This window comes from Muscardinus avellanarius, assembly GCF_963383645.1.
Source record: "Muscardinus avellanarius genome assembly, chromosome: 18".
Classification (NCBI taxonomy): domain Eukaryota; kingdom Metazoa; phylum Chordata; class Mammalia; order Rodentia; family Gliridae; genus Muscardinus; species Muscardinus avellanarius.
This window is the reverse complement of record NC_137804.1, coordinates 13,605,456-13,633,081: the sequence shown is the minus strand read 5'-3', so window position 1 is coordinate 13,633,081 and position 27,626 is coordinate 13,605,456. Positions and strand designations below refer to the sequence as shown.

The 27,626-nt window shown below is 42.3% G+C and overlaps 1 protein-coding gene across 8 annotated transcripts in view; it reads right to left on the bottom strand.

The window, feature by feature from the left end:
• The window catches only part of NEK10 (NIMA related kinase 10), a gene marked incomplete at both ends in the record, with an annotated part of 236,981 nt that overhangs the window by 84,613 nt on the left and 124,742 nt on the right, over positions 1–27,626 (bottom strand). For 7 of the 8 annotated variants that reach the window (XM_080715029.1, XM_080715023.1, XM_080715024.1 and 4 more), the window contains 3 exons: positions 6,153–6,366; positions 15,852–15,922; positions 16,643–16,772. In XM_080715029.1, coding sequence (XP_080571155.1) covers positions 6,153–6,366; positions 15,852–15,922; positions 16,643–16,772 — 415 coding nt within the window. The remainder of the gene's footprint in view (positions 1–6,152; positions 6,367–15,851; positions 15,923–16,642; positions 16,773–27,626) is intronic. The other variant, XM_080715030.1, reaches the window with a different exon arrangement.

The window sequence follows — 27,626 nt, the reverse complement described above, 5'->3', positions numbered from 1 at the left end:
TCCTGCCCCTCTCCCATTTATACAAGGACACTCGCCTTTTTTCCTGTACCCAGATGCTGTCTGGGGAAGAGAAAATGAACAAGGGAAGCCTCAAAACAAGAAAGAAACTCTCAGACCCAAGAAATTGGTAAAATCGAGAAGGCGGTGGATGGAGGGCCGTTTATGGTAGAGGAAGGGAACTGGAAAGTCCTTTTGAAGCCCATGCAAGGAACTTCTAGGAGGTAGAGAAAAGGAGAAGACAGGTGCATAGGTCCTTGTTTTTCTTCCTCACCCCACTCTCAGAACCTCAGGACTGTGGGGAGCAGTCCTGAGGTTCTGAGACATCTACCATTTGTACATCTACCATTTCTTGCTGTCCATCCATCACATCAGCAAGGAACAGTGGATGGAAACGAAATAACATATGATTACACAAAATCAGTTCCCATTTTGCACCTGATTTTTTTTTTTGCCAAAATTCATACGAGATTTAAAAAAAAAAAAAACTGAAGTCAAATAGAGCGCAATCAAGGAAAGTGCAAGAAAAAAAGCAGAATATCTCAAGTCAAAAGGCTGGGGTCAGCCAGACATGGTGGCCACACTTGTCATCCCAGCATTTGGGAGGCCGAGACAGAAGGATTGTGGTTCATGGCCAGCCTCAGCTACTTAGTGAAGCCCTTTGTAACTCATTGAGACCCTGTTTAAGAATAATAAAAAAAGGGGGGGCTGGGAGTATAGCTCAGAGGTAGAATGTCCCTGGGTTCCAACCCCAGTACCACAAAAAAAAAAAAAAAAAAAGAGAGGCTGGGGTAAAATGAGTAAATGAGAGATTTCAAACCCAGAGAGAGGAGTATAATAGAACCTACAGAAGAAGAAATAAAATCAAGAAGGGGATGTGCTCAGTTAGCAAGAATCAGCCTTTAGTTTAGCAATTTTGTTGTTATATATTTTGGAGGAATTCAAGGTTTTAGTCCACACCACCACCAGGACTGAATCCAAACATCTTAACAAAGTCTCACGAACTTCTACCATCTGGCATCAGCCTACTTGAAAGACTTTTAGAATTATAGAGATAACAAGAAGCACTGTAAATCAGCAGACCCAAGTGTCAGGCCTGGTTTATCACTAACAATCTGGATGACCCTGGACTAGTCTCTGAACTGCTCCCAGCTTCCCTTTCTCTGCCTACGAAATTAAAGCACACACACACAAAAAAAATACCCTTGGAAGCTTAATTCTTCATCCCAAGTGAGCTGAGCTGGTATAGCTGGACTTTCCACACTTCTGTTGTTCTTTTCTACCCAGGAGTGGCTTTCGGATCCCGTGACCAAGGCTCCATCTACCCCAAGATCCTCTCCAAAGTAGCCCCATATAACTGTTCTTATTTACCCCAACTGTGCTAAGTTATTAGGAATTTCCTTCTTCATATGCCTATCTGTCTTGTCTTCCCAAATATATTATAAGCTACTTCCCAAGTATATTATAAGCTACAATGGGACTGTTGTTTATAATTTTTTATAACCTTCACCATACCAAGCATAATGCCTTACAAGATTCAGAAGACAGCAAACAAATCCTTGTTCTTTCATTATTAATTATAGGCTGTGAGCATTTTCCATTTTTCTTTGTGTTGGTTCCCGATAGGTGCTTATGGATGGAAAAGCAGTTTTCCAAATTGAATAAACTTACTAAACCAGTAAAAAGAAATCATCATTCAGCTTTAGAGCAGGGGTGGTGAAGATAAACTTCCTGTCAAATACCATTGGAGGAAGAGTGGTGATCCCTGCAAATCTCAGGCTGGGAGGACATGTCTCTCTTGTGACTGATCTCAGTTTCCCTGGATTGATCAACTCAGCTCAACTTCCACACACAGACATATGTTTTAGTCATCCATGCAAACATTGCTTTAAAGCTGGATCCACAAACCCCAATAGTCTGAAAGGAATGAAAATTTTCCATTGATTCTCCAGACTTTTTGTGGATCAATTTTCTTTAAAGTTCACATTTCTATTTGCAGTATACTCTTGTTTTTTGTTTTGTTTCATTTTTGGTACTAGAGATTAGACCCAGGGGCATTCTACCGCCGAGCTATACCCCCAGCCCTTTTTATTTATTTATTTATTTATTTTGTTTTGGTATGTTTAGACAGGGTCTTGCTAAGTTGCTGAGGCTGGCCTTCAGCCTGCAATCCTCTTGTCTCAGCCTTCCCAAGTTCTAGGATTACAGGCATGTGCCACCACGCCCGACTTGCAGTATACTCTTTTAGAAATGTCTACGACCTATTTTTCTGTGTCGGATGTAGAATAATACCTAAAAGGTAATGATTCTGTGCGTTCAAAACATTATGAATAGTTTCAAATACTGAGCATGGTTTTATTACAATGCCACAATATTGTGTATATTATAATCGTGTGTGTGTGTGTGTGAGAGAGAGAGAGAGAGAGAGAGAGAGAGAGAGAGAGAGAGAGACAGACAGACAGACAGACAGACAGACAGACAGACAGACAGACTGAGAACTGAATCCAGGGGCATTCTGCCTCTGAGCTACACCCCTAGCCTTATTTTTTATTTTTGAAACAAGGTCTCACTATTTTGCAGAAGGCCTAGCTAAGTTGGCCGAGGCTGGCTGCAAACCTGGAATCCTCCTGTCTCAGCCTCCCAAGTACTAGGATTACAGACACGTACCACCACACCTGGCTTTACAATATTCTTTTAATATTTAGAAATTTAGGTAAAAGTTGTACCTTATTTTACTCTGATGAATTATCATCCTCACCTCCGTGTTCTCCATCTCATCTCTTATTGTGAATTACAAAAATTAAGAAGGTTAACTCACATTCTTCAAAAGGTGAATTCTGCTTTCCTCTCACCGTGGGTGAACTACGGTACACAGGAACGAGCTTTATTAGTGAAATTTTCTCTGTTCTTTCAAAATACATATTTGAGCTTGTCTTTACTGGCCTATTATGAAAATTGCCATAATTAAGAACAAGTCAAAATGGGAGGGCAAATAGAGTCCTCGCCCATGAGACGGGAGCCAATAATGTTTCTTGTCGATTGTTTGCTTACTCACTAATTTGTAAGATTTCAGTAACTCAAGATGGATGTTCTTATTACTGCCGGGAATTCATAAAGTTTCACTCGACCCACTAATTTCTGTGTTCTTTGACTATCATTTATTATTGGATCGTGTAACTGCATTATTGATGTTAATGCTGTGAGAGAACATTCCATTATATGTAAAATGAAACAATCACAGCATTGCTTAAGAAAAAAGAGACACAGTACTTTACACCTATAATTTTCTGCCAGCACTGCTGAGGATATGAGTTTTCAAAAATAATAAGTACAACCCAGTGAGGATAAGGCCAATTAACTGCATGCTTTCATTTGATGAAGTACGATGATATTTCCTTCTCGGTTCTTTAATAGAGTTGCTTTTTTCCCCCCTTTCAGTTAACATTTAATTAATCTTGAAAGGAAAGATTACCAACACACTGAAGATAGTATGAGAGCAGAAGGTATTTTATGACTGTTTAAAGCAGTCATATAAACTTTGCTTTGAAATAAAGGGTTTTACTATGGTCCAGTAGAGGCTGATGTTGCATGAAGGTGGTCATTGAGGCTGGCTAGCAGCAGGTGCTCAATAAATATGTATTAGCTGCTTTAAGGACATACGAAGATTCAATGCTGATGGCCACTTGGACAGATTAGCATCAGATTAGTAAATTATATCAAAGAACTATTTTTAGCAGACCTATTATTATTTTATATAATTGCTACTATCTTATCATTTTATGCCAGTTTTCGAAGTCGCATAGTACCCTCACAAACAGTAACCTATTGCATTGTCGTAGCCTCTGAAGTAGGCCATATTTTTCCCCTAATTTACAAATGAGGATACAATCCGAAGAACCTCAAAGCCCATCTCTTGACTTCAGAGCTTTCTCTGTGTCTCATCTGGCCATGGCCCCGGAGTTAGATTTCTGCAGTAAACTCTCTCTCATCAATTAAAATATGGGTAGCTGAAGCAATATGATATCTGGAGTTGCTTCAGAATAACAAGGCAGGACGTAAGAAATGGGTGGGGTAGCAATGACAGAGGATTCACTCCAAGTCCCCGATTGTTGGGCCTGGGGGATGAGTTCAGGAGGCACACATTTGTTTTGTTTGAAATTTTCCATAGTCTAATATTTTTTAGAGCTTAGAAGTAAAAACAAATAAATATGCAAATTTTTCATATTTTCAAGGTGTGTTGCTAAGAGAACATCTACTGTTTGATTTTCTTTTTTTTTTTTTTTTTTTTTTTTGTGGTACTAGGGGTGGAACCCAGGGGCTTTCTACCTCCGGGCTATCCTCCCAGACCTATTTTATATATTTTTGGAAACAGGGTCTCACTAAGTTGCTGAGAGCCTCACTAAGTAGCTGAGGCTGGCTTCGAACCTGCGCGATCCTCCTGTCTCAGCCTCCCAAGCTCGGGGATTACAAGCGTGCGCCACCACGCCCGGCTCTTACTGTTTGATTTTAAACAAACTCCACCCAACCCCACGTAGACCACATGAAGCTACTATAAGATGACTCTTTCCCCTCCAACTGAAAATTGCTTAAGTAGCTTTGCAGTACAGAACCTATTAGAAAGCTCCAAACACTTAAGGTATATAGAAATAGCTACATCTCTTGCATTTGCGTCTACTGAGAATTCTCTAGTAGGAAAGTCACACGGCAGACATAGAGCGAGGTGCTGCTTTTTGCTGCCCAGCTTTTACAGTCAGGCAGTAAAATAACAATCAAAGTGAGCTCCAGCTCCTGTGTCTGAGACTTAACTGTGTTCAACGAGAGCTATGACTCCAAGTTATACGCTCCTAAATACGAACTGAGGCCTTAGACAATCGGCACGGATTATCCTGTGAAACTACAGCTGGGCTCTGCATTTAAGTCGATGGGCAAGAAAAGAGTCGACTGTTGGTTCCAAATACAAGACAAACCCACTAAACGGCAGTACTTTTCCTCTTTTTAGAAAGGAGTTCACTAGCTGTTATGCAAGAAGTCAGTCAGAACTGCTTCTTCTTTGAGATGGACTTCTTCTATGATTTTCCCAGGCAAAGTAGAACAAGTCCTGTGGATCCTGGGGAGAAATTTGATGACCAGGGACCTTGACCAAGAATGAGTTTTAGGATCCTATTGCCTCAGGCCCCATCGTGAGGCCAAAAGAAAAAGTCATGTCACGGGTTGAAAAGCCCTTTCCTGGGTCCCTGCCGGGGAAGCATGAGCAATGGAGGGGTCATGAGTCAAGACTATCACAAAGGCCCAGAGGAAGGAAAACAAAATCAGAGCAAGAGCATTGCTAGCACAACCGTGCACTCAACCATGCACACATGCCAGAGGGTGAAGCTTCACACCCCTTCCTCAAGCTGTGTTCAGAAATACACTCCAATATCAAAATAACCTCAAGGTTACTGGGAAAAGAAAATTTTAAACATTCCAATTTGAGGCATGATAATATTATCATCATCCCAAACAGCATTGAAAGCAGTTACATAGACCGATCACAAGAGAAAAAGAAAGTTTTGAAAGCACATGTTATTTTCTTCTCTGAATTAATTCACTTTTTCATCCATGTCCTCTAAAGGTACCATCAGATTGCTAAAGACAGTAAATATAAGCATTCCCTAGAGTTTATACAAAGACCATAATTTCTCCTTGAAGAACTGCCAAGAGAACTTTTTGACACCGATGGTTTTGCAGAAAACCATGGTGGCCCACGCCTGTAATCCTACTACTTAGGAGGCTGGGGAAGAAGGATTGCAGGTTTGAGGCCTGCTGCAGCAACTTAGCAAGATCTTGTTTCAAAATTAAAAAAAAAAAAAAATAGGTCTCGGAATGTAGCTCAAAGAGGTAAAATGCTTCTGGGCTCAACCTTCAGCACCAAAAAAAAAAAAAAAAAAGACAATAAATTATGATCTAGTTCTTGCGAAGGCCAGTTACACCGAGTTGTTTTAATTTTATTTGCAAGATATAAACACATGTAAATATATAACTACATAATACTGAATTGCTTCAGTAATGGATATTTTCCTAATTTTTGATGAATTTTCCTTAAAACACGAATCAACATCTTCAGACCGCCTACTAGAGGACATCATGAAGAAAGAGGTAGAGAGATTCGTGCTTACGTGAGATGGCAGAGCCAGCTCCTGGTGGCACGTGACCGCATTCCTGTTGGCTTCCATAAAATATCTCTGGGTGCGCCTGCGCTCCCGCTCCAGCTTCTTTTCCAAGGCCAGCTGGGAGGTTGATAAGTTGTCTAGATATTTCATCACCGCATCTGATATCATCGAACTGACTTCCACAATATCTGGACGGGCTTCTGCATCAGGAGTAAGGCACCTAGGAGAAGATAAGCCAAATATAACCTAGTTCTGGTCAACAGTAGGACCGGGCCAGGAGTGTGGAGGGTCAAGGCCACCGTAAGTCCACCTGGGTCTGTGCACCCAAGAGATCCTGGGATAAAAGACATAACAAGTATAGTTTGAACCCAGCACGTCCCTCGAAGGCCTCTGTTAAAATGGGGAGAGAGAAGGAGGGAGCACTGTTTCTTTGTACTTGAGCTGGCAGGCAAGAGTTACCGGCTGCGTGTGAAGCTGCTCCTTAAATCTCAGGTGGATGGGATCACGTTCTCCTGTGTGGATTGGCTGATTTCTAGAATTCCTGCCAATTTGGTGATCAGTAACACAAAGAGGGACTCCAATAACATAGATCCTGATGGTCACCCTCAATGCGACAAGAGGGAGGGGAGCTTCTTGGGATCACAGCTTTGGGGCCTTTTATAAAAGTATATATATTATCAATATAAATACAACTTGATTGGTGAGAGTCCTACAAAACTCCAAATCTAAAATGTAGCCCAGTTATACTTAGAGGTTTAAGATATTTATAGTTTCAAAATGAAGCCAGGCGTGGTGCCCCATGCTTGTAATCCCAGCACTTGGGAGGCTGAGACAGGAGGACTGCAGGTTCGTGGCCAGCCTCAGTTACTTAGTGAGGGCCTCCGCCAACTTATTGTTTCAAAATAAAGAATAAAAAATAGGGCTGGCGGTGTAGCTTGGAGGTAGAATGCCCCCTGGGTTCAATCTCCAATACCACCAAAAAAAAAAAATGAAATCAGATCAAATTTTTCAATTGTAGCGATTCACTGGACATACAAAAGAGTAGTCCATAAGACAAGAAGACTTTGAGCTGAGAATGAGAAGGCTGCCTTCCAGCACAGTTTATACAACAGAAAGGAGGAAGCATCTTGGCCTTTTTTTGTGATTGGCTGGTAAAGTTGACTTGTTTACAGATGATTGGTTTGATTTTTACTAAATCAAGCTGATGAGGATAGAATGTCATTATTTTGTCATTTTGTTTTTGACAAGAGATTGCATTTCAGGGAAATCAAGATAATTTAAGTTTTAGATACATACTTATGGACAGTTTGTCTTGGGAATATATCTAAACTATGACATCCATTTTTATTCCCCTTTAGAAATAGTAATTTTGTTTCAGTAACTAATTCAACCATTTTATGCTAATATTTTGATTTTGGAGGCAGAAAATATCACTTAGCATACTCAAGGGAGTATTGTTTGTGGCACAGTTAAACACTACTAGAAAACCATTCTGTGTGTCTATGAAACCAAATATTAACATCACTTAATTACTTCTGGCATCTGCTATGCTATGTTGTCTATTTTTAAGTTCAAATTTTCTAATTTCCCTGACATCATGCATATCTTTCAATAAAATTTAACTTGGTTAGGTTTCAGGGAAACGAACTTTCACATATTATGTATGATTTAGCAACCCGGCCTTGGTTAATGCAATTTTTGCCTACACCAATCAGAACAGTTATTCTTTGGAACAGAATTTGAAATAAGACTCTCAATGATAATTTGCTAATGATTTTTTTCTTATTGGGCTTATTAACCATGACTAAAATACCCAAGAGTTTTAATCGGGTTCTAATGCATTATCATCTATGCTCTGCCTTTATGCTTTTCTTTTTAAGTTCTAAGAAAGAAGGCTTGCACTGTGGGTATGACAGGCACTTAAGCATCTTCTGAATTCATATTTAACAATCTTCACTCAGTACATTCATCATGTGCATAGACAGGCAAGAGATCGTGGAGACAGGGCCAGCTACGTCACCCGTGGGTGTCCACTGCAAAATTAAAATGAGGAGTTCCAACAGGAAGTAGGAAAGTCATCCCAACATCCCACTGATTGTAATGGGCCACCCCCTTGAGATAATAACCTACCTCTGTGCCAGTGGGGGTGAGGAAGAGACTCCCACTGAGTTACCTACAAAACATGTCATGGTGCTGCCAGCCCAGAGAGGAATGGCCTTTTCTGTGCCCTTCGAGATGCAGCAGGGAACTTGCTGTATTCTATGTTTTAGTCTGCTCCCACATTCCCACTGGGGAGGATGAGGAAGGTAGAATATGCCTCCCTTTCTGACACAACCCCACTGCAGTAGCAGCAGTGATGGCATAGAGAGATGGAGACAGAGTCCAGGTAGGAGGAGCTCAGGGGACCAGGAAACCAATGGCTGAAAACCCATGACCAGGAGGCTTGGAGCTGAAAGGTCTTTGCATGAACTGAACCTCCCGGCCCTTAGAACACACTCCCTGTCCGTCCACTGTACTTCATTTCCAAAAGGCAAGTTCAAATATAAAATGATTACACATTTTAGGACTCATGTACAGAGCCTCAGGCCCCACACACAGGGCCATTTGGGTACAGGAGTCCTGAGGTGATCACGGGCACATAAAGCCCACATATCTGTATTTAAGCTCCCTATTTTTACTCATAATCACAAAAGAAAGCCAGTTGTTGGATTTCACCTTCCAATTAAATCAGGTTCTTCATGTACCCTCAGTTAAGTACAAAAGGCCTCAGAGTTGCTAAAATTGCTTGGTTGTCCTTGTGTCCCTTATGACTAGTGTGTGAGCAAAAAGCGCCCAGAATCTGAACCGTGCGTTGATGCGAGTATACTAAACCCTCAGGCTGAAGATACTTGCTTCAAGATAATATCAGCAGGTGAGTTGTCAGCTGAGCTTTTTTGAAATCAAAACAGCAACAGAAATTTGTTTTACAAATTATGTAGGTATAAACAATATCACGGTAAATGGGGACCACGACGACCACTGCTCTCCTGGCATTTAGTTCTCTCCTTCCCTCCCAAGGCTTTTCCCTGCCTCATATTTGCTATCGATGGAAAAGACCCCACCAGAGACAAGCTACGCAGCATCACAGCTGGGCGTGCAGGTGATGTGTCTTGCTGGCTCATGCTAGGGCTTCTAAGAGACTTAACACCTTCCCACGCAGACTGGGATAAAATTAACTTCCCACAATGCCATGCAGTGTCCCTCCTGTATTGGACCTTATCTCTCTCCTCTCTTTTCTGCCCCCAGAAGCATGACAAGTGCTCCTGCCTGCAATGCCCCAAACAGCCCAGGCCTCTCCCGTGACACCTATATTTATGCTCATCTTAGTCCATCTGGCTCAATTTCTCTTTCTGATAGTGCCCTGGCCTTTCTCAGGCACACGCACTTATGTCCCCGCCAGAACCCTATTCTTTTCTAAGTTTCTATTAGGAAGAATTTTTGTGCTGCCTTCAGACAGACTTACTGTCCCTCTTTTATATGATCTCACTGCAAAATCTGCATAATTTTGGTACTTAAAACTATTGTGATTACTGGCGTGTGTGTGTGTGTGCGTGTGTGTGTGTGCGTGCGTGTGTGTGTGTGTGTGTGTGTGTGTGTGTGATTTTGAGAGAAAGATGAAGACGAACAGACACCAGAAGCATTCTACCTCTGAGCTATACACACAGCCTGTTTTTTTTTTTAATTTTTCAGTTTTGAAACAGGATCTTCTAGCTTTCTGAAGAGGCTTGCTAAGTTGCTGAGGCTGTTCTTGAACCTGTGATCCTTCTATTTCAGCCTCTCAAGTATTGGGATTACAGGCATGCACCATCATGCCTGACTTCGTAATTGCTACCTTACAATAGCCTGTTTCTCTACTAGAGGGCCCAGAGGTATGTCCCCATTCACCACTATAATCCTAACACGAAAAAATGGAATTGGGGACCAGCAATGAGTGAATAAAGTAATGAACATATGAAGTCAACCCAACATTGGAAGAATTCACCGGTACCCCCAAAACAACTGGCCACAGGTGTTGGGATTCCCGGGAACATCTCCAAAGCAAAGCTCCAGTTAAGTCTCCTTGCTCTGAAATGACATCCAGCTTAGGTGTTTCTGAGAATTTCCTAAGGGTGGCTGAATTAGACTGCTTCCATAATTTGGTTACTGTAAACTGTGCTGTTAGGAGCATGGATACGCAAGTGTCGCTATAATATCCTGATTTCAGCTCCTTCGGGAAGATTCCCAGGAGCGCTATCACTGGGTCACATGGTGGGTCCATCCCCAGTCTTTCGAGGAACTTCTCCCTGATCCCCATAGTGGCTATCTCTAGTCTGAGGTCTCACCAGCAGTGTGTTGGAGTTCCTATTTCCCTACATCCTCACCAGCATTTATGATTGTGTTTATGTGACTGCCATCAGTCATAATATATGCTGGAGATGGAGAGGACAATCGTCAATAATTCTCTCATCAAATAAACACCAAATCTTGTTCTAGAAAAAACCTGCGATGGTTCCCCTCAACCCTTCCCACTCTGTCCCCACTAGACTCCAAGAGACAAGATGGAAAAATGGTAGAGATGCAGCCTTCAGCTGTGTTCCTTTCATGTTGGATGGACCAGAGTTGAAGGCGGGGTGAAAAAGGGTCAAAATCACTTGTCCCGGAGAGCGCTGCTAGCGTCAACCTCTTTAGTCATTACAAATGCCTCAGAAACAAAGCGCCAGACAGCTTATGCAACCAGGCACACACAGGGAGAAAAATAAGGCAGCCAGAATATTTCATGCATAAAAGGAAACATTCTTCCTTTTTAAAAAGAAAACAGACAATACTCTCTTAGTGTGCAGCAAAGTAAAAATAGTAATGCTGGTGCTGGGCAGAGCAACAGGATATATTTATTTTTCTGTCCCCAACTCTTCAGGGCTGGTAAGTTATTCTCTCAGTTTAAAAGCTTGCTAGGAGAGAAAAGTTTTTGGTCACAAAATGTGCTTGTGTACCACGTAAACAAACAGGAGAAAGGGAAGGCTTGGCACATTAGAAATGCAAGCTGTGTGAGCAGTGCCTGGCAAGAAAGTAGAAAGTAAAACTGAGAGGATAATGAAGTAGAAAGAAACTATACGTGACGAGAGACAGAGACTACAGCAAACTTTCTTCTCAGTGGTCGTCTTATATTTCTAAGGCTCTATCAAATTATAAGCGATTTGCTCTGAGTCTAATATTTTGCTGAGACATAAACGATTATGAACTACATTATGAGATTATAACGTACCAGTAAGTGTATAAAAATAAAATAAAAAAGCACTTTTGATTGTATCCCTTACAACAGTTTCTTGAAGGAAATAGGAGAATAAGAAAATAAGAAATTAAAATTTGTTCCCTAATTCTTTTGGAACCTTTTTTTTTTTATACTGGGGACTCAACCCAGGGGCATTCTACCTCTATTTTATTTTCTATTTTAAAACAGGGCCTCACTAAGTTGCTGAGGGCCTTGCTAAGTTGCTGAGGCTGTCCTTGAACCTGCGATCCTCCTATCTCTGCCCAAGTACTGGGATTAGAGGCATGTGCCACTGAACCTGGCTGGAAATTAACTTTTAAATACTTTAAAATCCAAGGCAAAAAAAAAAAAAAACCACATAATTGCATATAACTCACAAGTTGGGGTTTATGTCAGATTTTTCTAAAGATACGACTTTATCAGACAAATGCAGACGATGAGGAGTCTTGAATAGCTTTAAATGAAAAAAACGTCTGTTACAGCACGCAGTCTGGGATCTTAATTTATAGCCAGTTACAACATTAAATTGTTGGCTCTAACTTAATATGGCATCTCAGCATTTTAAATTAAAAGCACCTTCAGAGACATTTCACCTGGAGTCCCATCAGGACAGGTGATCGATCATTCACCCTCTGAAAAATTCTGGTGACAGGGAACTCATGACCCACCAGCAGCCTCCTCCACCGTGGGCATCGCCACTAGTGACATATACTTCATCCTGGTGAGCTGATGTCAGCCTGCCCGTAACATTAACCCCTTGCTTGGTCTTCTCTGCCCTCTCTGAAGCTCTACCGAATAAGACCAATTCTTCTCCGATTTCTGAAAGCATTCTACTTTCCCAGCTAACTGAAGTATTTTTAATCCTTTTAGGATTGTACCCCCAAATGTACTGACAGCTTACAGCCCAGGGTGGTGAGAACCCCACTTCCCTCTACACCACCTCCTCCAGCATCCCTCCATCGAAGTCGCCCCTGTCTCACCGTGGACAAGTGGAATTTCTTCCCCGTTACTCTCATCAGCCTCTGTCTATTCCCCTCAGAGAAACCAGGATGATCTTTGCTAATGTAGACATGTCTACAGCACGTCAGCCTGCTGATAACCCTTGGGTCCGCCCCTTTGGGCTCAAGATGAAGATTCAGAACCCTCAGTGGCACCTAGCTTAGCTGCCCGTCACCACCCTCTCCAGCCCAAGTGATTTGCGAGTCCTTCTCTCCCTAACCTCACAGGCGACATCCCTACTGTGGCCTGGTCCTCAATTGAACGAGCTTTTTCCCTCAGCAAATCCTTCACTGATGCCAACCTTGGAACTGCTTCCTCTACTCCAGTCACTACCTGAGAATCAATGACGGTTGGGGTCTAAGAGAGAGTGAAAGAGAGAGAGAGAGAGAGTGTATGTGTGTGTGTGTCAGAGAGAGACAGACAGATGACAGACAGACACTGGTGATTGAACCCAGGGGCATTGACCTCTGAGCTACACCCTCAGCCATATTTCATTTTTATTTTGAAAATAAGGTCTTGTAAGTTTCCAGGCAGCGTGCAATCCCCTCAAATCTGTGATCCTCCCATCTCAGCCTCCCAACTACTAGGATTACAGGAGTGAGACACCACGCACAGCATACGATCTTCCTTCAGAGAAAGATTGGCCAAACCCCAGACTATGTCGGGTCCTTCTTGAATCTCTCACAGCCTCCTTTATTTCTCTTCCTTGAATTTTGTTATAATTTGTTTTATAATAAAATTATCATAATATTCACCCAATATTATAGTTATCACCATATATTAATAACATCATTATTAACAATAGTAGCTAATGTTGTTTAGGGCTGACAGCATGCTGGGTAGTGAGTTAGAAGCGTTATCTTCATTGGGCTTCAAAGTAGGCCCAGGAAGTAGTTACTACTGCTATTCACATATAGCAGGAGAGAGCTGGAATTTAGGAATCTTAAACTGAGTGGGAGAAGGATTAGAAGCTAGTTGATTCTAAGCAGGGTGTGGTGGCACACACCTGTAATCCCAGTACTAGGGAGGCTGAAACAGGAAGATAGCAGATTTGAGATCAGCCTCAATAAGTAGTGAGATTCTCATCAAACTAGTGAGACCCTGTTTCAAAAACAAAAATAATATAGAGCTGGGGTATAGCTTGGAAGTAGAATGCCCCTGGCTTCAAACACCACTACCACAAAAAATAAATAAATAAAAGAAGCTCATTGATTCTAGAACCTAATGATGCTCTAAACTTCTATGCTATAATGTTGCTACCTGACTCCCCACTAGTCCATTAATCCTAAGAACAATGTGTACAGACAGCCAGGGAGCTGTCAGAAGAGACTGACGGTCCTGTTGCCCAGCTTCACGAAATCACAGCAATTTCTCTGAACCTTTCTCTGTCCGCTGCACTACCCGCCCCCCTCCCTGGGCCCTTTGTGACAAAGAGAATACTCAAATGCCCGTGCAAGGGAAAAATTATATGAACAAATATGGCATTTTTGTCTTGACATCTCTAGAGGCATCTTCAATTTTTAAGATACTTTTCAGAAAACAACAGAGAACAGGAACAAATCTCAGAGATGAGCAGCTGAAGCACATTTGTCTGTATTCGTTGGCAGTGGGGCATGATCCAGGCTATGTGGAATGTAAATGATTTAGACCCAGGTTGCAGCTCATTTCCCCTTAATATTAACAATGATAATTGCCAAAATTGCTCGAGTGTTTGCCAGTTTCCAAGCTGTATGCAAAGCAAGTGGTTTTGCATATGTCACTTTGCATAATCGTCACATCAGCCTGATGAGGTTGGTACTATTACAATCCCCATTTTCCTGGGTGAGGAAACACAGATGCAGAAGCCCTTTGTTCAGCATCTGCAGTTCTCAGGACCCTGCCCAAGCCCCGCCTGTCTCCAGAATAATGAAGCTCATAGACCGTGGGTCACTATTACGCCAAACCAGAAAGATTCAAGAAATAATTCCACGCACAGGTGAGAAGTAACTATTAGCACAAGGCCGTGGGCTGGGAGGAGAAACCAAAGAGAAAAGATAATGGCCAGAGTCCTGTGTCTACTCCAGGCCACTGGAGACAGATCCAAACCAAGGTTTCGGAGACTTGGCTAGGGAATGGAAGAGATTCCATCTGAAGCAACTGTAGGACTCCTATTACACTCTCAACTGAAGAGGACTTGGTTCAACTTCATGAAGTAGAGAAATAATGTTGGGCTGGCTAAGTACCTGAGATGTCCCAGAAATAGCCATCGGCCAAATAGGAGTCATTCGTTCATACAACCAACATTTATTGAGGGTCTACCCTGGGCCAGGCAGCGCTGGGCACTACACTGGAAGAACCAAGGAGACCAAATCCTTACTCTTGAGTTTACTTTCTAGTGTGGAAGAGACAATCAACAAATAGTGTAGAAACATGTATAATATATCTACTTATATATTATATGTATTATACAAAGGAGGACAAGAAGGCACCAAAAGACAGGGGTTTGCAGGGTGGGCTCCCGGATAAGGAGACATTTCAGTAGAGATCTAAGAGAAATGAGGGCTTGCATTGTGCACATAGCTGCTGGTATGGATACTGGTCTCAGGATAAAGGAATAGCAAAGGCAAAGTCTAGACAGACACGACTGGAGTCTCAAGAGCAAGAGGGAAAGAGGAGGAGATCAGAGACAGCACAGTAAGGCAGGAGGGGCTGGCCAGAATTTGGGGAGTGTCCGGGGACAATGACTTTCACTAATCAACTGTACTGATGGATAGAAGCTTCTGATTTTCCTTGACGACCTACTATAAAACACAATACTACCAACTTACAAACAGAAATGAAAAAGCCTAGTAATCCCAGCATTTGGGAGGCTGAGACAGGAGGATCATGGTTCAAAACCAGCCTCAGCTACTTAGTGAGGCCCTTTGCAGCTCAGAGAGACCCTGTTTCAAAATAAAAAATAAAAATAGGGCTGGGGGTATAGCTCAGAGGTAGAATGCCCCTGGGTTCCACCTCTAGTATCACAAAAAAAAAAGGAAAAAAAGGAAAAAGTGCCCACAACATTATCATCTGTTATGTTCTCTTCATTTCTACATATTCTTGTCCTGATTTTCCATATCTTTGCATATTGCTATGGTTTTTATCACCATTACAGTTTTATATCCTCTTTGTTTTGATAGTTTAGCATTGCATGCAATTGGCAAATTGATACAACACTTTCCAAATAATCATTCTAGTGGCTGCATTAGATTTTGATGATGGTTCTACCTCCTCTTGGACATCTCAGTGACTTCCAAAGGGACACCATTACTGGCGAGACACAAGCGTCTTGTTTGGTGTGGACTTTTCCCTTCCATAGGTATTACTCATACCTGAGTAACTGACAGATGTGAGGTATTTCTTGACGGCCCCTGTATGTTGGAAGCTGTGAAACTAATTACCTGCTGATGGTGTCTGCCACTTTCTCGGAGTAGATGCCTTCTGGCACAGGTTCGTAGACCGCCTCCACAATCTGCAAAAGAGACCACAGTGGTAGAAGTTGAGGGGCTAATGGTGTCACTGAGCAGTAGTCCTTAGACTTAAGGTGAAGCTACACATCAAGTGATTTGACTTCGTGCGCAAGTTTTAATCAGGAATAAAAGCACCCCGGCCAAATAAAAAATAATAATATCAATTAAGCAGTTCTGGGACATGGGATTTCACCCTCCACGTTGAGTTCAAGCTAACCTGAAATTCATAATAAAATAATGTATGGGATGATAATAGGCTGGACAGTAGGCAGTCCAAGCTGCAATTAAAAGAGTAAAAGTAGTAAGATATATTCGTTTTTTATAATGTTCATTGATAAGTGGATATAATTAGAGAAATATGCCTTAGGCATGTGACAATATATATAAAAGGAAGTGGAAAAATAAGCCCAGCATGGTGGCATATGCCTACAGTCCTAGTACTTGGGAGGCTGAGACAGGAGAATGACCAGTTAGGGGCCAATCTGAGTAAGGTAGTGAGAGCCTTTCTCAAAATAAAAAAATAAAACCAGCTGAGGGTGTAGCTCAGCAGCAGAGTGCACCTGGGTTCAGTCCACATAAACACATATACAAAAGTGGGAAAATAAAATGTATCAGACAATTATTAAAATAACACCTGCTTTTAATGGACAGTTAGATGCAAAATCACAACATTTCTATTAAGACGCGACATGGGGCCCCTCTCGTGTCCCAACTCTGCTTACTTTCGTGGCCAAGGAGAGCATGTTGGTGCTGCAGAAGGGCGGGCTCAGCGTGGCCATCTGGTAGAGGATGCAGCCCGCAGCCCAGACGTCAGCCTTCTCTCCATAGGGCTCGCTCTTCAGGACCTCCGGGCTGAAACAAAATCAGGTGTTAATAGGTATCCAGGAAGGGAGGCCAAGTCGGCCCTGAAAGAAGGTCCAACTCTCAAGCTGCTGTTGGCGAAAGCTTTCAGGAGTATGTGGAACTCTAACTCACTGCTTCAAGTAAACATATTAAAACAGTAGCTTTGAGACCTCCCAGCCTCAGATGAATCAAGAAGCACAATCAGGCAATTTGGATCAGACGCAAAACATCAGTTAAGTGCATCGGCATCGCCCACTGTGTCTGAGGATGTGTTTATTTCTGGACAGAACAGCCCCCGGGTGGCAGATGAGATTGTCGGCCCTGGATTTTTACTACACTGGGGAATGTGTTCATCCCCTGGACTCGCTGAGTCTCTTGACGAGCAGAGTTCATGACCCACTCCGGCTGCTTTTGACTGTGTCTTCTTGTTTTGGCCAAATGGATTGTGGGAGGGTCAGTGTGCCAGACCGTAGTAAGTGCTTCTGTTTGTCCTTCTAAGAGGGTCTGTCCCTCCCGGGAGACAGAGGTGTTCCAGGAGGCTTCTACTTTATGCCTGCACCCAGTGTAATACACGCAATATAATGCCCAAAAGAGCCCATCAACCAGAAACCTGCAGACCCACAGCTCTGTGACTCTGAGAATAAATGCTTATTATTAAACGTTACTAGGCCGAGGCAAGAGGAATGCAAGTTTGAGGACAGCCTCAGCAATGTAGCAAGACTTCTGGCAACCTAGAAAGACTCTGGGTTTTTGTTTGTTTGTTTGTTTGTTTTATTTTTGTGGGGTTTTTTTGGTTGGTTTTTTGTGGTTTGGGGGGTTTTGTTTTTTGTTTTTTGTTTTGTTCTGTTTTGTTTTGGTTGTACTGAGGATGGAATCCTTCTCCGGGCTACACACCCAGACCTATTTTATATATATATATATACCACGAAAGTAAATAAGTCAATAATAAACATCACTGAAATTTTGTAGTGATTATTAATACAGCATTATTATGAGAATAATTGACTAACACGCCCCCCCCCATTGCTATGTAACTCTAAGCTCTAAAGTAAGGAGAAGCCAGGCATGGTGGCGCACGCTTGTAATCCCAGCTCTTGGGAGGCTGAGTCAGAAGGATCGTGCAAGTTTGAAGCCAGCCTCAACTATGTAGTGAGGCTCTCAGCAACTTAGTGAAACCCTGTTTCCAAATAAAATATAAAATAGGTCTGGGAGTGTAGCCCGGAGGTAGAACACCCCTGGGTTCCATCTCAGTACCACAAAAATAAATAAATAAATAAATAAAGTAAGTAAGTAAGTAAGTAAGTAAGTAAGGGGAAGACCATCTTTAAATATATACCAGTAAATAACGGTATATACCATGTCCAACTCTTCTGAAATTGCCACACAATTTAAATAACCTTTAATCTGTAAAGGTTTATGGTTTTAATATTTTAATTTTGTGTGGAGAAAAATGTAGCCCCCTTGTTTGTTTTGAAATAATAGATGTTTTCTCAATCATATTTGTAAAACAACACTCATTTGAGAACTAAAAATAGGTTCAAGGTCCATCTCAGCCACTTAGTGAGACCCCTCAGCAACTGTGTGCATATATGTCACTGAAACACAATTTATATCATGATGTGAGACTATAATGCACCAACAAAAGCATATGAAAAATAAATTAAAAAGACTAAAGGTAATAGCTCAGAGGTAGAATGTCGTTGGGTTCTCAGCACCCAAAACTAAAAATAAAAAAATTAAAAAGCTTTTAACACGTACCCTGCTATAGTTCAGATCTTGAAAGTGCTCCCAAAAGCCCATGTGCAGCTTGGTCATCTGTCTGCAGCACTACCAGGAGGTTGTAGAACCTTTAAAAGTTGGGTCTAATCCTAGTACTTGGGAGGCTGAGGCAGGAAGATCACATGTTCAAAGACAGCCTTAGCAAGTAGTGAGACACTCATCAACCTAGTGAGACTCTATATTAAATGGGGCTGTGGCGCTCCTGGGTTTAATCCCCAGTACCACAAAAATAAAATAAAACAAAAATAAAGAGTTGTGGCCTAGTAGAAAGATCAGCTCACTGGGGTGTACCCATGAAGGGGACAGTAGAACCTGGCCACTTCCCATTTTTTCCTTTGCTTCTCAGTTGCCAGGAGGTGAGCAGATTCTTCAGCTACTGGCTTCCCCAGTGGTGTACTGTCTCACCAAAGCCTAAAAGCAATGAGACCAATGGACTGAATCCTCCAAACCTGGGAGCCAAAATAAACCTTTTATCTTTTTAAGTCGATTATCTCAGATATTGTGATGATAGAAAGCTCACACGTACACCAAATTAACCAGCTTCATAATCCCATTCTATAATATGGATTTAGGTCTGCACTCATCCCTCTAAATTAATGCAGTGGGATTAATAGTTAGCTCTGACAGTGGATTAAGCTTATAAATCAGTATCAGAACAATCAAAGCAGGTATAAATCAGAACTGACTGTAAAGAATAATCAAGGAGTTACTATTCTTGTGGGACACTGAGCAGGATTTCCAGTCTAAGATTTACAACATGAATCTGCAGTGGGAAGTGTGATTTCTGGGCCTCTTGGTTAAGTATTTTCACATTTAACATTTTCTTGAGTTTAGTAATATAGCAATGGGGAGACAGGATCTGAAATTTCCAGGGCTCTGCCAGTTCTAAATGTACAAAAAGATTTCCCTGTTGCCCCCATCATCAACTACTTATATTTAAAAATGCCTTAATGAGAAATAACATCCTCATCAGAAAAAAAAATCTTTGGCTCCCTATAGATAAATCTCTTACCTTGACATATCCTAAGAACTCAGAGAAAATGCTTCATGTTCCCAAAGCCCACAAAGTAGACACTGTGCGCCCCCTCACATTCCTTCTCCATCTCCTGTTTCTGCTGTGTTTTCACTCCCAACAGCTAGCAACCATGCTTCTTTGGAGAACAGCCTCCATTTTTATTTTTTTCCTCTAAAGGTAATTTTTAAATTAAGAGAAAGCACCGGTAAGACTAGAGCACACTAAGTTTATTTTTCTCGTTTTTATATCTTCTTCATTTGCTCACTAGGCACGACAAAGCCCTCCCACCTCCACACTCATGCCCCTCAGCAGTGTGGCTTTGTGGCTTCTCCAATCCTTGAATCTGTGCATGGCCATACAATTTGCTTTGGTCAATGAGATGTCTGCAGAAGGGTTGCAAAGAAAGACTGGGGAAACCCTTGCTTTTGGGGGCTGGCTCTCTCCTCCTGCTCTTGAAATCCCTGTGCTCATTAGCAGGTGATTACGCACAGGCTCACCTGCCAGAAGTGAGCAACAAACAGCCCAAGACCTCTACTGGCCCTGCCATGGCCAGTCAACCACCGGGCTGAGTGAAGGGTGTTGGCAAACAAGTCACCACGTCCATAAGTGAGAGGATGGTCAGCAACCTCCACTGGATTTTTCCGAGTTGCTGGGGTTGGTCTTGAACCTGCAATCCAGGTCAGTTTTCCAATACAAAGTACTCTAGCGGGGCCGGGGGGGGGGGGGCTTGCATCTATGGTTATTAAGCCACTAAGTCTTGAGATAGTTTGTCAAAACAAAGTTAACCTCCATCAAAGTTAGCTTTCATCACTAGAACCCCTGGGAAAGACTAAAAAATATTTCTCTGGAAGATAATAAAGAGTGGGGAATAAAAGATAAATGACATGGTTGCCAACTATCATATTGCTTCTAGGATAAAACTTCCAATATTCTCTAAGGTAAAAGAGCTTCATACGGAAAAATGAAAGACCCAGAATGACAGTTCTGAGCAATAAGAAACACGTTGGAAACATCACAATATCTGATTTCAAATTATTCTACAGTGCTATAGTAATAAAAACAGCATGATATTGGCACAAAAACAGACTCATAGAACAATAAATAGAAGATACAGACACAAGTCCTCACACTTACAGCCAGTTCATCTTTGATAAAGGTGCCAAACACATACATTGAAAAAATACAGCCTTTCACAAATGATGCTGGGAAAACTGGATATCAGTATGCGGAACGAAATTAGACCCCAATCTCTCGTTCTGCATTCAATTAATAACTGAATAAATAAATAACTGGGACAATAGACAAATCTTTTGTGCAGAAAAATTTTAAATAAGTTACGTGGATATTCCATTCTTAAGGAAATAGGGCATTAACACCCCCCTACATCCCCTCTCTCTCTCCTTAAATTTGGGCATGTACTGAAACTGTATATGTAAAGGGGAACAAAAAAGTAACTTTACAATGGAGAACCTGAGCAAACACTATCTCAAGCCAGGGACTCGAGATTAACATAAACTGCGGTAAGTCAAGTTAATAATATGGAACTTTGATAGGACATGATAGAAATGACATGTTACATCTATAATCTACCTCCAGAAAGACACCTCACTCCAGTCTTCTCATGAGAAGAATATCAGAAAAAGTCCCGATTAAAAGAAATTATTTAAAATACCCAGCCAAGACTCCTCAAAACTGCCAAGGTCACTGAAACCAAGGACAATTTTGAGAAACTGGCCATAACCAACAAGAACTTAAGGAGACAAGACTACTGAATCATCAGCACCCTCAGTGAGACCCTGGATGGATAAAGGATATTAAAAGTATGCACTTCAGTTAATAAACATACATCAGTGCTGGCCCATTAGTTGAGACAAACGTACCAAACATACTAATGGAAGTTGTTAATAATAGAGGTAACTGTGCGAGATATATAGAACTCTCTGTTCTTGGTGACTCTGTAAACATAAAACTGCTCTAAATTGAAAGTCTTATTTTTAAAAATGTTTCATCTTCTGTGCTGAACAATTGCAAGTGGCTCTACCCTTCCTCTTTCCCTCTTTCCCTTCCACAAATAAGTACCTGCTCTGAGCCAGGTACTGGATAAGGTGCAGAGACCCTGCATCTAAACGAGTAAGAGATAATCAATGAATCTATATATCTGAAAATCCCGGGGTTCTGGGAGAGTGTGCATGGGAGGCTGCACCAAGTGGACTTCAGCCACTGGGGAAGGGGTGTCTAGGATCACTTCCCTGGGAAAGGGATGTTTGAACTGAGGTGAGAAGGATGCACAGCCATTGCCCAGGAAGACAGTTCTCCTGCAAAGGACACAATGGGCCAGAGGGCCGCTGGCGATGCCACTAAGGAAAATGGAGACTGAGGATGAGGGAGGTCAGGAGCCTGCCTTTCGAGGAGTTGATTTTGAGGTTTGATTTTTGACTTTTAGTTGATTATAAGTTTTCTCTATGTGGAGACATCAAAGGCAGTGACTGAATATCTAGATTGAGGGCTCATGAGTGATCTGGGCTCAGCAGGACACATCTGGGACTAATCAGCATGGAGAGGCAATTACAGTCCTGGGGATGATCGAGATGCCCTGGAGAGAAGGCACTGAGACGTATGAGCAAGGGACACAGGATTGGTCTATAAGGGCTTCTAACTGGAGTCGGATGGAGAAGAAGACAGAGCCTGGAAGAGGAAGGAGTTTGAGGAAACCATTACGAGCAGGAAAAAGAAAGCCTTTCAAAAAGAAACCCATAGTGGGAGGTGGCTCCCAGGAAATCAAAGTCCCTTAAGACTGACAGCTAGGATTCACTAGTGATGTGAGATGCTACAACAAGAACACTTTCAGTACAATGATGGGCTGTGGTAGATGGGGATGCCTCAGCTAGGTATAAATTTTTTTTGTGTGTGTGGGTCTGGGGATAGAACCCAGGGGCATTTGACTTCCGAACCATACCCCCTGCCCTATTTTTATTCTTTATTTTGAAACAGGGTCTCACTAAGTTGTGGAGGGCCTCACTAAGTACCTGAGACTCAACCTCCCGAATGCTGGGATTACAAGCGTGCACCACCATGCCCGGCAAAAATTTAAATTTTACCTAAGCCCCATGGTCCTGAAAAACAACAGTAGTTCAGGAACGCCTCACCCTTACCCATCTATTTGGCTTCTAAGGTTTCAGGAATCTCACACACCCACACACCCGCAGAGAAATTCCCTTCTCCCAAGTAACTTAGGTAAGAGTTACACCTGTCCACCTTGATTACCTGTGAAGATGTCTGCAAATTCCTATTCTTTTCCTCATAAATGATTCGTTGAAATGTTCTGTCCTCTCATGCTATAGTTTGGATCTTAAATGTCCCCAAGAGGCCCATGTGTTAAGGGTTTAGTCCCCATCTTGGTGCTTTGGGGAGGTGCTGGAAACTTGAGGAAGTCGGGCTTAGTGGAAGGTTTTAGATTACTGGGGGCATGCCCTTGAAGGGGATTGTAAGGCCTGGATCTCTTCCTTTTCATTTACCTTTTATTGATTAAATGTTTGGGTGTCTCAGCCATGGGGTGAACAGCATTGTTCCCCCACCCCCAGTTCTGCCATGATGTACTGCCACAGGTCTAAAGCAATGAGGCCAACTGGTCCTGGCCTGCGACCTCTGAAACTGTAAGCCAAAATAAGCCTTTCCTCTTTTAAGTTAATTATTTCAGGTATGTGTTACAGTAACTGTTAGTCGGCCTTGTGTCTGACAAAAAGAACTAAGAGTAGGAAAAATTTATTTTGGCTCAGGTTTTTGATAACTCAGTCCATGGTGGGCCAGCTTCATTGCTCCGGGCCTGAGGTGAGGCAGAACATCACAGTGGAAGGGTGGGACAGAGGAAAGCTGCTCAGCTTATGGCAGTTAGTAAGGAGAGAAAAAAAAAAAGAGATGCAAGGGCCTGGAGACAAGATAAACCCTTCCAGGACATACCTCCAATACCTCCAGTGACCTATTTCCTCCAGCTAGGTTCTACCTCCCAGTAGCCATTCAGCTAAAAATTAATTCATCCATCAAATGGATTCATCCACTGATGAGATCAGATCTTTCACAATCCAAGCATTGCCTGAACCTCCTGTCTCTGAAGCTTGCTCCATTAGGACCGTGCTTTAAACAACATAAGCTTTGGGGAGGACACTCCAAACCCAAACCATAGCAGTCACAGAAAGCTGACGGAGATACTTTCCTAGTCCAGTTAGGCTGTATAACACAGAACGATAGACTGGGTGGCTGGCAGACAATAGAAGTTGGCTTGTCACAGTTCTGTAAGTGGAGAACTCCAAACTCAAACCTCCAACAGATTCAGTGTCTGGTGAGGGCCAACTTCCTAGACAATCTCATGTACCCTCACATGGTAGATTGGGTGATGGTGCTGTCCGGGGTCTCTTCCATCAGGACCCTGATCTCATTCTTGACAGTGGGGCCCACAGAACCCAATCACCTCTAACATCACACTTTCTAACACTATTATATCAGGGATTAGTATTTATCATATAAACTGTGGAGACACAAACACTCGGTCTATAGTAGACTTCTTGAAACACTTACTTGTTTTTATTCGTTCAATAAATATTACTCATCAATGCCAGGCATGGTGGCGCGTGCTTGTAATCCCAGTGCTTGGGAAGCTGAGACAGGAGGATCGCACAGGTTCAAAGCCAGCCTCAGCTACTTAGTGAGGCTCTCAGCAACTTAGTGGGACCGTTTCCAAATAAAATAGGTCTGGAAGTGTAGCCCGGAGGTAGAAAGCCCCTGGGTTCCACCCCCAGTACCACCAAAAAATAAATAAATATTACTCATCAATACCAAAGTACCAGCACTTCTCTACATGCTTAAAATACACTAACAAAGAAACCTGTCCTCATAGAACTTGCTCTTCTAGTACAAGACAGGGGGCAGGCCAGAGACAAACACAATTAAATAATTTATGGTAAATTATATAGCACTCTAATAAGTAATCAATATTATAGGAAAATAAAGTTGGATGGGAGAAAGGCATTCAGGACTGGAGGAGAGGAGGAGGTAGAGGCTTAAGAAAGGATGGTCCCTTTCTTTGGCTGGCATCCCATATAACAATGCTTACATGGCTTCTTTTCTTCATGCACACATTAAATACTACCCTCCTCTCTTCTCCCTCTTCACTGTATCTTTGCATAATTTCACGCACACCCAAGGCTCCCAATAAAATTGCATGCTGATGACTCTCACCTCATCTCCACTCCTCGTGCCCCTTGGGCACGCACGGGGAAGCTGCATCCTCTGTAGACTCTGTCGCAAATCTGGACTTTGTTAATGATGTGGCGGTGTTATAAATTAGAGCTGAAGACTCGCCCCACTTCAACGAGCGCTCCTAGTTTCTTGAATTTCAAGGGCTGTTGCTGAGGTGCACAAAAGGGCTGGGTGTCCCTGTAGGGCACAGGCTGAGCTGCCACGGCAGAGAGATAATCAGCTCCCAGGAGGTGTCTTCACGCTTCCCGGTGGCCCTGTACCTGCCTTTCCCCCGCAGTACCTCAGAGGCAAACATTCCCACTCATTTCCCTAGCCTCACCCTGGCTGCCATTTGTACATCAAACCCTGTCACGTCAAGCAATCCTCTGGCTTTTAAACATGTGTGTACCACCTGAGCTGCTTCGGAAGCTGAAAGGCTCGGGGCTGCCTCCTCTGCATCTCACTGAACCTTGCTAATGCCAAGACTCGATGTTTCCACTGTGTCTGTGGCTTCAGATCTGTCTCGAGTTCATGGTGTATCCCCCACTGTCACACTGGTGACCCACATTACATGTAACTCTCCAAATGCCAGTCCTTCCCACGCAAGATAAAATGATGGTAGCTGACAGCTAGGACTTCATAAAAAGCCACCTGTATTCAGCACTAGTGAGCAGGAAGAGATACAAGGGTGGGGGCAGGTTCCTGTGTTGAAGGGTATGTGAGATTGGAGAAGAAATTAAAATCCTGAAAGAAATTGGAAAACTATCATTGAAAGAGTATCTCATTGGCAACATAACGGCATCTCATCTTGGAAGTGGTGTTTGGAGACGTCATAAAAGAAGATGATCCCTTAACAAATATTGGAAAATGCTAATAAAAGAATCTTGAGGAGTCTGGGACAATAGCAAGGCCTAAATATTTGGAGACAACTGTCTTTATTGAAGTAATTCACCCAATAATATTTGCTTCAATAGGAAAAGATAGAAAAGTGATTTTTGCTTCCCGCTGGAGTGTATTAATTCTGAATCTATTAAAAAGTACATTTAGCTCTCAGATATTTTTTTATCTCCCCAGACTGCCTTTGAGGAGAGACAGAGAGACAGAGAGAGAACAAACTTTCATTGTTAACTGAAAAGGCCATTAAAAATCTAATTTTTTTTTAAAGGAACATTCTAACCGTCTAAAAACACGAGATCCCCTATTAGGGTCAAGGAGGCAAAATTCCATCTGAATTCATGAGGTTGAAACCCTGATCTGGGTGACCTAATAAAATCTATATGCCAATAACTGCCATCTATGTAGACTGAAAGGCAAATTATACAAACTAATTCAATGTACAACACTTAGCAGTACAGGATGGATAAAGTATGCAGGTGTGTGTCTGTTCATGAAAATGTTTGTATGCATATCTGTGAATGTTTATGTTTACTGGAGGCAGGTAACTATTGCTGAGAAATGGCTTAAAACTCACAATACTGGGGAAGGAAGTTAGTAAGGATTGACGAGGATGAGAAAGTTGGGAGAATGTGTCTTTTGGTGCAATTGTTGAAGAGTAAGCAACATGATATTCCAATTTTCATGAGACGTGCAGAGCTTAACAAAGGACTCTGGGCAGAACCATGCGAAGAGATCCATCCATGTCTGTGTTTTCCTATGAAGCCTCTCCTTATTTAAGTGTCTTAAAGCACTGGTTAAAATATGGTCTGGTCCCATGAGAACCACACAAGTTAAAGTGCATCCTGGCTAGCCCTATGTGCTCTCCTCTAGGGAGGAGTTGAAGGAGCTGAGCTGGAGGAGGAACAGGAAGGCTGGGTAGACTTCCACTGATGCAGAGATAAGTTGGTAGTAGTGACAGTAAGGAGATAAGGAGAAGAGGACATCGACAGGACTTCAGCACTGGCTGTAACAGTGAGACCCTGTTTCAAAATAAAGAATAAAAAATAGGGCTGGGGGATGTAGCTCGGAGGTAGAATGCCCCTGGGTTCCCTCCCCAGTATGGCCAAAAAATTAAAAATGGAAAAAAATAAGAGGGGCAAAGACAAGAAGACCCTTCCCACTACAACTCCCAAGCATCCGACTTGGGTGGCTGGGTGAGCATCAATGCCATTAGCACAGAAATAGCAGGAGATGTGGAGGAAGAAGCTAGGTCAATTATGAGTATATTGACTCATGTCTGCAAGACCCAAGTTAGGGAGAGCCAATGAGTCACATCCTTCTGGATGTCGACAGTCTCTTCAGAAGCCTTATCCATAGAGCATGTGCCTTCCAAGGCCAGATACCAGGGAAATGTTCTCAGCTTACAGACACCTGCTGTCATCCTGCAGATAGGAAAGAAGATTCCATATCCACGCACTCCAAGACTGAACACCAACTTCTTGCAGAAATAAGGGCTAATTAGATGATATGTTCAAATGCTGTGGGGTAATGTGCTACGGCACTGAAAGAAATTGGCAAAACTTTAGTGCAGATTTTAGAACCTGCCTGCCCCTAGGCTACATCTAGGGCTGGCAGCATTACCCTACAAAAATAGAGAACTCCCAGGTAAAGTTAAATTACTTAAAAAAAAAATGCAACACTTGGGATATACGTATTCAAAAATTACAGCGTTGGGATGTAAACCAAAAAGAATAGTATTCATTCAAAAATCGTTGGGCACTCTAAGTTTTATCTGGCAACCTTAATTGTAGTATTATGGGCATACTCTCCTTGTGAGGGCCCAACTCACTCTTCTAGAAGGGCATACAACGAGCTATTTAAACATTAAGTATGGTTTTTCGCACTTCAGAAAAATAGCAAAGCAGAGTAGTTATATGGGAGCCTATGGGACGTTTCTCTAA